The sequence below is a fragment of the Sardina pilchardus genome, chromosome 19 (assembly GCF_963854185.1).
Source record: "Sardina pilchardus chromosome 19, fSarPil1.1, whole genome shotgun sequence".
Taxonomy (NCBI): Eukaryota; Metazoa; Chordata; class Actinopteri; order Clupeiformes; family Clupeidae; genus Sardina; species Sardina pilchardus.
Window position 1 is genome coordinate 2,164,760 of NC_085012.1, and position 10,541 is coordinate 2,175,300.

General features: G+C 46.5%; 1 protein-coding gene across 1 annotated transcript in view; it reads left to right on the forward strand.

Moving 5' to 3' along the window:
- The first annotated feature begins 529 nt into the window (after nucleotides 1-529).
- The window catches only part of pcyt1ba (phosphate cytidylyltransferase 1B, choline a), a 14,969-nt gene continuing 4,957 nt past the window's right edge, over nucleotides 530-10,541 (forward strand). The window contains exons 1-5 of the mRNA XM_062521199.1: nucleotides 530-624; nucleotides 4,232-4,331; nucleotides 8,364-8,480; nucleotides 8,745-8,896; nucleotides 9,726-9,804. Coding sequence (XP_062377183.1) covers nucleotides 589-624; nucleotides 4,232-4,331; nucleotides 8,364-8,480; nucleotides 8,745-8,896; nucleotides 9,726-9,804 — 484 coding nt within the window. The 5' untranslated portion in view covers nucleotides 530-588. The remainder of the gene's footprint in view (nucleotides 625-4,231; nucleotides 4,332-8,363; nucleotides 8,481-8,744; nucleotides 8,897-9,725; nucleotides 9,805-10,541) is intronic.

A 10,541-nucleotide genomic window follows, 5' to 3' on the forward strand; every position in this document is an offset into this window, starting at 1 on the left:
GGCCTATTGAATGGTTCCTAGAGTGATAATGTGGATAGTGTGATTTTGAATGTTAAGTGAACTATTTCTGACATTTCAGAGGTGATCAATTGCGTTCACTTTCGTTTAGCCTCGCTACAGCCCTGATTGTGATAGCCCACATTGTAGGCCTACGTCTAGATGAATGCAACCACTGGGTGAACGAATTGGGATGTGCACTTTCCCTGTGCTCTTGGTGAGAAACAAAAATCAATAAATATATCAGGCTAAAGTCAAATAATGTAAAACAATAAAAACAACTTCCAGAAGTTGAGTTTGGCATCACAAAGGATGGTGCCATTCTCTCTCTCTCTCTCTCTCTCTCTCTCTCTCTCTCTCTCTCTCTAAGTAGGCTAGGCTAGCCTATACATAATCCAACAACAATGATTTTCAGTCAGTGGGGAACAATGGTCATTTACAGACGCGGAGCAGAAGGACGAGTTGGCATGAACTTTGAGCGCACTGTGCTATCGTCACCGCCGCCAGTCGCATCTGGGAGTTTTTAAGAAGCGCAAGCAGCCCTGGGCTCGCAGAAAGTTCAGGAGGGGAGACAGCTGCATCTCACATATCATGGTTGGAAGAAGACGCACAAAAAGATCACGTAAGGTAGGCCATCCATAATAATGGATCTTGATTGAGTGATTGGACATAAATGTATCGTAAAGCTTGTTTGGATGTTTTTGTAATGGCAAATTGTTGTTGGGCTGTTGTTGCAATCTAGAAGTGTAGTCTCTTTGTGCTGTTTTTCAGTTATTTATTTTATTTTTTGAACTGCATCAATAAGTAGCCAAATTAGCCCATGTTCTCCTGACATTTTAATCAACTATGATCTGTCTCCATGCAAATGTACAAAGTAAACAAATCCACATTGGGTTTGGCTTTTCAATGCCTCCTTAACTGTGTACAGTTGGAAAGTAGATCCGGCCTCTTCCGTTGTGGATGATGAGATACTGTAAATCCGGCCTCTTCCATTGTGGATGATGAGATACTGTACCGTTTGAATGTCTGGTTCAGGGATGCTGAGTGATGCTGGTTGTTGTGTGATGGTGCTACAGTTGGCTCAGCCAATCGGCTCTCCACATGCAAATCAGAGGTGCAGGCCTCAGGGCTCTGATTGGATGGCACCAGCCTCCCTCTTGCCCTATCAGAACGCTGTGCCTCATTGTTGTCATCATGAGAAGCATCCGAGGCATGTGTATGGAAGCCAGGTCCTCCTGGTGCAGGGATTGGGAGAGTGGGCTGTGGGGAGGGGCGGGAGGAGGGAGGGAATAGGGGGTGGGGGGTGGGGCGGGGGGGGGGGCTGTGGGAGGGGGCAGCTCTCGTCTGGACTCAGCAGAGTGCGGGAGGCTGACGGCAGCTCCACAAAGCAGCAGCCAAGGGAGAAACGAAACGGCTGCTCCACGCATACACACACACACACACGCGCGCACACACCCTCTCGGACACACACACACACACCGATGCTGAGTCATAGACAGGTGGATTGACTAACGGATAGACCGAGTGGCCCTCTCCCATGAGCCTGCCGGGAAAAACATGGAGGAACTGGAACACACCTGCCCCCAACCACACACGGTGAGCCTCCGCGCTTTGTGTCCGTGTGTGAGAACGAGAGACTGTGGCAGTGTGACAGGCAGGGAGAGAATGTGTGTTTGTTTGGGTCTATGAGAGAGAGGGAGAGAGAGAGAGAGAGAGAGAGATGGAGAGAAAGAGGGAGAGGATGAGGGAGAGGATGCCGGAAGAGGTGAGTTGCCTGTTATGAAACCGAGTGGTCTGTGCTTGGGCATCCCTAGTGTTCCCTGTGTGTGTGTGTGTGTATGTGTGTGTGTGTGTGTGTGCGTGTGCAGCATAACGTCGGGGGCTGAGAGAGGGCTGAGGGAGGGGCGCTGATGCTGTTTGTAAAGCAGCTGAGTGCCGTCTCCTTGTGGTGACATGGAGACAAAGAGGCTGCCAGTGCAGGGATGCGGCCGGCGAGCGCTGCTGCCTCAGAGCTGGGCATGTCTGTCTGGTGGAGGAGTTGTGCTTTTCGTGACGGCCGCTCGCTCGCTCGCGCTCTGGCGGCCTGCTAATCCCTCGGCGCGGCCCAGATGTTGCAGCTGTGGCGCGGAGCACGCCCAGCGAGCATGCAGACATCTGCTGATTTATCCTCTGCCCTTGTGCCAGCGCAAGCCCCGCCTCTTCACCTTGTGTGGAATTCTGGGAAAGGTCCTCTACCACATCCTCCGGGTGCTTATGTGTCTCTGTTGCCATGGGAATGACAACGTGCAATGCATATTGTTTTTTTTATTTTTATTATTACTATTGCCTGTGCTGTCTTTCCAGGCTGTAGTAAGAGCAGTGCGTAAACTCCCACCTAAAGAAATAAAAGGCCATGTTATTGTGTGAGCTGATTGGATATGGTGGTGTTTGTTTGCCATCATGGTGGTTCACATGCGGCACTGAAGGACAAAAGCGGCCTGGCGGAGCCGGCGGGGGATCTGGTGCGGAGCCGGCGGGGGATCTGGTGTGGCAGACAGATGGCCCCAGCAGAGCAGCCGGGTGTCAGTGCTGGTCTCAAGCTGCGCTCCCTCCACACAATACAGTATACTGTATAGCTCTTAGAATAGAATAGAATAGAATAGAATATATACTTTTTTGATCCCGTGAGGGAAATTCAGTTCTCTGCATTTAACCCAATTTCACCGAATTAGTGAACACACAACACACAGTGAACACACAGTGAGGTGAATCACACAACCCAGAGCAGTGAGCTGCCTGCCCAACCAGCGGCGCTCGGGGAGCAGTGAGGGGTTAGGTGCCTTGCTCAAGGGCACTTCAGCCGTGGTGGACTGGTCGGGGATCGAACCGGCAACCCTCCGTTTACAAGCCCGATGCGCTAACCAGTACACCACGGCTGCTCTTGTTCTGGGCTGGAGATATGCTGCGCTTTGCCACTGTTGTATCGCTTTGGAAGCAGCGCCATTTTTCCTTTGTATGAAATATTTATGTTTCTATTTTTTGACTTTCTTTGACGATGCAGTCAGTTGGTCTTTCAGTTGCCCATGCAATGCAACATTTAGCATCTGCAGATGTCTCTGCCCGGGCTCCTGCCTCTGCGTTAGCATGTTGGTGTGTGTCAGGTGGACTGTGTCATGCCTGTGCGTCAGGATGTTGGTGTGTGTCAGGTGGACTGTGTCATGCCTGTGCGTCAGGATGTTGGTGTGTGTCAGGTGGACTGTGTCATGCCTCTGTGTTAGGATGTTGGTGTGTGTCAGGTGGACTGTGTCATGCCTCTGTGTTAGGATGTTGGTGTGTGTCAGGTGGACTGTGTCATGCCTCTGTGTTAGGATGTTGGTGTGTGTCAGGTGGACTGTGTCATGCCTCTGCGTCAGGATGTTGGTGTGTGTCAGGTGGACTGTGTCATGCCTGTGCGTCAGGATGTTGGTGTGTGTCAGGTGGACTGTGTCATGCCTCTGCGTCAGGATGTTGGTGTGTGTCAGGTGGACTGTGTCATGCCTGTGCGTTAGGATGTTGGTGTGTGTCAGGTGGACTGTGTCATGCCTGTGCGTCAGGATGTTGGTGTGTGTCAGGTGGACTGTGTCATGCCTCTGCGTCAGGATGTTGGTGTGTGTCAGGTGGACTGTGTCATGAAAGGCTGTTCTCTGGTGCCTGCATGCCTTGTGGGTGTGCCAGTCTCTCCGCCCTGCTCGTGAATGGACCGGACCGGCCACACACTCTAAAGTGAAGCTCTGAGCCACGCAGGAAGCATTTAGACAGCAGATCAATAGCTTGTGTAGAAATCTCCTGTCAAATATCCTGTTAAGGAATCAATAGTCCAAATGTGGAAACGGAATTAGTTTTCTAAAGATTTGGGAAGAGATTGAGAAACATACAGTATGCATTTGGAGTGCAGAATAAGTGGTAGCAGCCATCTGCCTCGGAGCCTCCTCACACTACAGTAAATCATCTGTGTGGACTTTATAGTCGCAGCAATTGCATATCATATCAGAAGTCGTTTTGGCCAGCCAGCTTAGTCATCCACTCTGAGGGAGCACATCATACTCAAGCTGTGGAGATTGTCTGGAATGGAAATGAGCGTTCTACTGCAGAGCTTCTGAGTGCTGCTGAGTGATTGCTTACTTTTCCTGTGCGTTCTCTCTTTCTCTCTCTTTCTTTCTCTCACTCATTCATTCTGCCTTTCTCTCCTTTTGCCTTTCTCTTCTCTCCCTCTCAGACTCTCACGGAGCCGGCCATATTTGCTAAGGAGACCAGCTGTGAGTGCCGTGCCCCTCATGAGAGACTGACCATCGAGCAAGCCAGACGCGGGACCCCTGGTCAGTCCAGTTCTGCTGTTTCTTCATGATCTCCTCTCCTCTCCTCTCCTCTCCTCTCTTATCCTCTCCTCTCCTCTCCTCTCCTCTCTTCTCATCTCTTATCCTCTCCTCTCCTCTCCTCTCCTCTCTTCTCATCTCCTCTCTTCTCATCTCTTATCCTCTCCTCTCCTCTCCTCTCCTCTCTTCTCATCTCTTATCCTCTCCTCTCCTCTCCTCTCCTCTCTTCTCATCTCATCTCTTCTCCTCTCCTCTCCTCTCCTCTCTTCTCATCTCTTATCCTCTCCTCTCCTCCCCTCTCCTCTCTTCTCATCTCCTCTCCTCTCCTCTCTTCTTATCTCTTATCCTCTCTTCTCATCTCTTATCCTCTCCTCTCCTCTCCTCTCTTCTCATCTCCTCTCCCCTTAAATCCAACATCCAGTTCTCAAGACCCTATTTTCCCAAATTACAGTTTTTCACAATTGCTAGAACACCTTTTTCAGAACTCTTTACCTTTTTCTCAAAACTGTGAACACAAAACTCATTTCTCAAACTACATTCTCGAAACCCTTCAATTTTGTTGCAAAACTGAACAATCACCTCAAAACACTTTTAACTTTGCTCAAAACTAACTAATGGTCTCAAATCATTGAACACATCAGGCAAAATTACACTCCTGCAGAGCAGTGATAAGACAATACACCAAACAATGGAAGACACAGTTTTCAGGGCAGGGTTTATGGCTCCTGGAGGAATTGTATTCATTATAATTTGAAAAATAAAATATCACAATGAAAATAAAGAATAAGGACTTATATCACTCTCTACTCATATCCTCTAGCCATATAAAGATATAAATCAATAGTTTTGTAAGTGAACAGAAAGACAGACCAATGCTGTACTGAATATGATTTGTACTGTGATGCCACAGACTCTGATATACTGTAAGTATGCAATACTGTAATATTGTATTGTGCATAAATTTAGACTTACTTGGACATACTGATAACTCAGCTCTTTCACTCTCTCAGAGTTGAGCTCAAAGGGTAGTAAGTGTGTAACAGTGGATGTTCATTGATTACTGTACTGTATGATAATGGACATTTACGCTATTTCTCTTCTGTAGTCTGAATCTTTGGATTATTGACGCCACAGAGAAACCACTGATGTTGGGTTGGACCATGAAGTCCTGCTTCTCTCATTAGCATTCCATGAACCAGAACATGGTCAATGATTGTTGCCCAAATATCATCATTTACAGTATTGCAACTCTTGGGACTCTCTGTCTTTCTCTTCATCCTCTTCCTCCTACCTGCACCCTCCTCTTCCTTGTACCCCACTTCTACTGTAACACACACTTGTTGTCCCCTGCGTCTCTATCAACTCTGAACTGACTTATACAGTTTTTCACAGTTGCTTAAACACTAAACCCCATTCTCTGAATCAAATTCTCAAATGCCTGAACACATTTATTGAATTATTCCCTTTTTTGGCAAAACCATAGACTACTTTCACCCATTTTCACCCATTTTACCAAACATTTAACCCTTTTTGCAAAACTGTGAACACATTGTGCATTCTGATGCTCTTCTTAATTATACTGATAACCAAACAACGCAGAAGTTGAACACAATTAGTGCACAGTTGTCTCCATTTGAACTCTACCACTCAAAATTGATAACACTTCTGTCTAATGATGTGACAACCAATATAAGTCAGTTCAGAGTTGACAGAGACGCAGGGGACAACAAGTGTGTGTTACAGTAGAAGTGGGGCACAAGGAAGAGGAGGGTGCAGGTAGGAGGAAGAGGATGAAGAGAAAGACAGAGAGTCCCAAGAGTTGCAATACTGTAAATGATGATATTTGGGCAACAATCATTGACCATGTTCTGGTTCATGGAATGCCAATGAGAGAAGCAGAACTTCATGGTCCAACCCAACATCAGTGGTTTCTCTGTGGCGTCAATAATCCAAAGATTCAGACTACAGAAGAGAAATAGCGTAAATGTCCATTATCATACAGTACAGTACAGTAATCACTGAACATCCACTGTTACACACTTACTACCCTTTGAGCTCAACTCTGAGAGAGTGAAAGAGCTGAGTTATCAGTATGTCCAAGTAAGTCTAAATCTAGGCACAATACAATATTACAGTATTGCATACTTACAGTACTATCAGAGTCTGTGGCATCACAGTACAAATCATATTCAGTACAGTATTGGCCTGTCTTTCTGTTCATTTACAAAACTATTGATTTATATCTTCATATAGGCTAGAGGATATGAGTAGAGCGATATAAGTCCTTATTCTTTATTTTCACTGTGATATTTTATTTTTCAAATTAGAATGAATACAATTCCTCCAGGAGCCATAAACCCTGCCCTGAAAATTGTGTCTTCCATTGTTTGGTGTATTGTCTTATCACTGCTCTGCAGGAGTGTACTTTTGCCTGATGTGTTCAATGATTTGAGACCATTAGTTAGTTTTGAGCCAAGTTAAAAGTGTTTTGAGGTGATTGTTCAGTTTTGCAACAAGATTCAAGGGTTTCGAGAATGTAGTTTGAGTTGTGAGTTTTGTGTTCACAGTTTTGAGAAAACGGTAAAGAGTTCTGAAAAAGGTGTTCTAGCAATTGTGAAAAACTGTATTGGTTGTCACATCATTAGACAGAAGTGTTATCAATTTTGAGTGGTAGTGTTCAAATGGAGACAACTGTGCACTAATTGTGTTCAACTTCTGCGTTGTTTGGTTAACAATATAATTAAGAAGTGCATCAGAATGCACAATGTGTTCACAGTTTTGCAAAATGAGTTAATGAGTTTGGTAAAATGGGTGAAAGTGGGTGAAAGTAGTCTATGGTTTTGCCAAAAAAGGGAATAATTCAATAAATGTGTTCAGGCATTTGAGAATTTGATTCAGAGAATGGGGTTTAGTGTTTGAGCAACTGTGAAAAACTGTAATAATTCTAACCACCCCTCCCCTCGTTAATACACAGAGATGTACAAACAATGGTGCAGAAAGATAAAGATAAGATTTTGTTGACAATTGATTTCACTCTGTTTTACTCAGAGAGTTCAGGATTCATACTACTTTTGCAAAATGTAGTTGTCACATTAAGGGTAAGGGCTTTTGGTAAGGACATCAGGACTCTAAACAAGAAACCAGCTAGTTTATTTAGGTAAGGGCCTAAAAGAATTTGAGATTGATAGATCTGACCATGGTGTGAGGCCCCTTAACTTGCACAGCCATGTTTGTGCTCGCTGTTAAGGGGCCTGTGTTCTGCTCAAGTCTTTTCTGCTCCATTGGACTGTCCAGAAGAGGGATGGCTCGGTACTGGAGTCCATCCCAGCATGTCAGGATGGGGATGTCAGACTCAGGGATCCCTCTTTTCAGCCTGTGACCCAGATTCCCCCCATTCAGTACTGGCGCCTCAGCAGAGAGGAGCCACAAAAGAGACAGCAGTAAAAACCTGGAGCAACTGGAGGACAGCAAGCAGCAAGAGCTGCTGGACAGCTTTTATATTGTGAAATCAGAGGTTTGAGAGACATTATGGCCTTAATTCTCTATAAAAACAGAAGCCGAGGCAAGGAGCAGACATCTTGGTGACACTGGCATATACAATGGCACTATAAAACTCAAAGAAAGTTGAGAGAGGGGGAGAGAGAGAGAGAGAGAAGAAAGACAAGAAAGAAAAAGAGAGACCAAGAAATAATACTTGTCATGCATTTCATTCTACAGAAAGACAGACCGATACATTTCAGTTCCACAGAAAGACTGACCGATACATTTCAATTAAAGACTGACCGATACATTTCAGTTCCACAGAAAGACTGACCGATACATTTTAATTCCACAGAAAGACTGACCGATACATTTCAGTTCTACAGAAAGACTGACCGATACATTTCAGTTCTACAGAAAGACTGACCGATACATTTCAATTCTACAGAAAGACTGACCGATGCATTTCAGTTCTGCAGAAAGACTGACCGATACATTTCAGTTCTACAGAAGACTGACTGATGCTTTTCCCGCTCTTGTCTCTTGCCCCCGCAGTGGACCGGCCGGTGCGCGTCTACGCAGATGGAATCTTCGATCTGTTCCACTCGGGCCATGCTCGCGCCCTCATGCAGGCCAAGAACCTCTTCCCCAACTCCTACCTGATAGTCGGAGGTACGACGGAGCTTCTTGCAATGCAGGAACCCAAGCGGTTATTTCACTGGCTCTGAGTGCATCATGTGTTCAATAATGGATGTACTGCATTTGACCTTACTGTTGGATTGTTGAAGAGCAGAATGGAGTTCTCTGACTTGTCTAATGTAACTATGACTACCTTTACTTCATTGTTAAACCGTTCCTCTGATTGTGAAACTGAAATGTGTGTGTGTATGTGTGTACGTGCCTGCATACGTGTGTGTGTGTGTGTGTGTGTCTCAGTGTGCAGTGATGAGCTGACGCACAAGTATAAGGGCTTCACGGTGATGACGGAGGAGGAGCGCTACGAGGCGCTGCGGCACTGCCGCTACGTGGACGAGGTGGTTCAGGACGCGCCCTGGACACTCAGCCCCGAGTTCCTGGAGCAGCACAAGGTGAGCAGCTTACCTGGGGAGCACAACGCTTACCTGGGGAGCACAACGCTTACCTGGGGAGCACAACGCTTACCTGGGGAACAAGGGGAGCAGGCCAGTGGGGAACATACGCAGCTTACCTGGGGGACAAGGTGAGGAGGACAGTGGGGAACGCTACGCAGCTTACCTGGGGGACAAGGGGAGCAGGCCAGTGGGGAACGCTACGCAGCTTACCTGGGGAACGCTACACAGCTTACCTAGGGAACAAGGTGAGGAGGACAGTGGGGAACATACGCAGCTTACTTGGGGAACAAGGTGAGGAGGACAGTGGGGAACATACGCAGCTTACCTGGGGAACATACGCAGCTTACTTGGGGAACAAGGTGAGGAGGACAGTGGGGAACATACGCAGCTTACTTGGGGGACAAGGTGAGCAGGCCAGTTGGGAATACTGTGAAGTTTAGGCTACCTGGGGAACAGGTGAGCAGGCCAGTTTACCTGGGGAACAAGGTGAGGAGGACAGTGGGGATTGGGGCCCTTCAGGAGAAACTGCTGGTCTCTGCACTGGGCCGACATGCTGTTTTGAGAGTAGTGTAGGCCTACTCCTGAAGTTCCTGGGTAAGCTGTTGACCTTATAGCCCTCTGGTGTGTGTGTGTGTGTGTGTATGTGTGTGTGTGTGTGTGTGTGTGTGTGTGTGTGTGTGTGTGTGTGTGTGTGTGTGTGTGTGTGTGTGTGTGTGTGTGTGTGTGTGTGTGTGTGTGTGTGTGTGTGTGTGTGTGTGTGTGTGTGTGTGTGTGTATATATGTGTGTGTGTTTGGTACTTAATTCACTGTTATTTTGTGGTCTCAGATTGACTTTGTGGCTCACGATGACATCCCATACTCTTCAGCAGGAACTGAGGATGTGTACAAGCACATCAAAGAAGCTGGTATGAACAGCTGTTAGCAGCACCACTTCACTGAGCTATCAGCTATTAGCAGCCACCACATCACTGAGCTATTAGCTATTAGCAGCACCACATCACTGAGCTATTAGCTATTAGCAGCACCACATCACTGAGCTATCAGCTATTAGCAGCATCTCCCACATGACTGAACTATTAGCTATTAGCAACACCACTTCACTGAGCTATCAGCTATTAGCAGCCACCACATCACTGAACTACTAGCTATTAGCAACACCACATCACTGAACTGGGAGCGTACCTATTTTCCCCAGGTCCTATGTTCCCTGGGTCCTATGCCCGCTTTGTATTAAAAAGGGTCCCGGTTTTCCCAAAAAGGGTCCTATGTTCCCAGGTATGTATATTGCGATCGGGGAACATAGAACCCTTTTGGGGAAAACTGGGGAACATAGGGATGACCCCACTGGGCTACCAGCTATTAGCAACCACCACATCACTGTCAATTACTCTTTTTATTAATTATTTAGTGCCATTGTTCAGCTGACTTCTGCTGTAGGCCTACACAACACAACCTCCACACGCTCTGTTGTTCAGCTCTGGTTGCTGGTTTATCTTCTAAAATATTTATGCCTCTGAAGGCGAGGTAATATTGATTTGAAATGTTCTGAGATACTATTACAATATGTTCCATAGAAAGATGCCTCTCATGATTAGATTGTGATGCTTTAACACACATACACATGTAGGCCTACAAATACCTC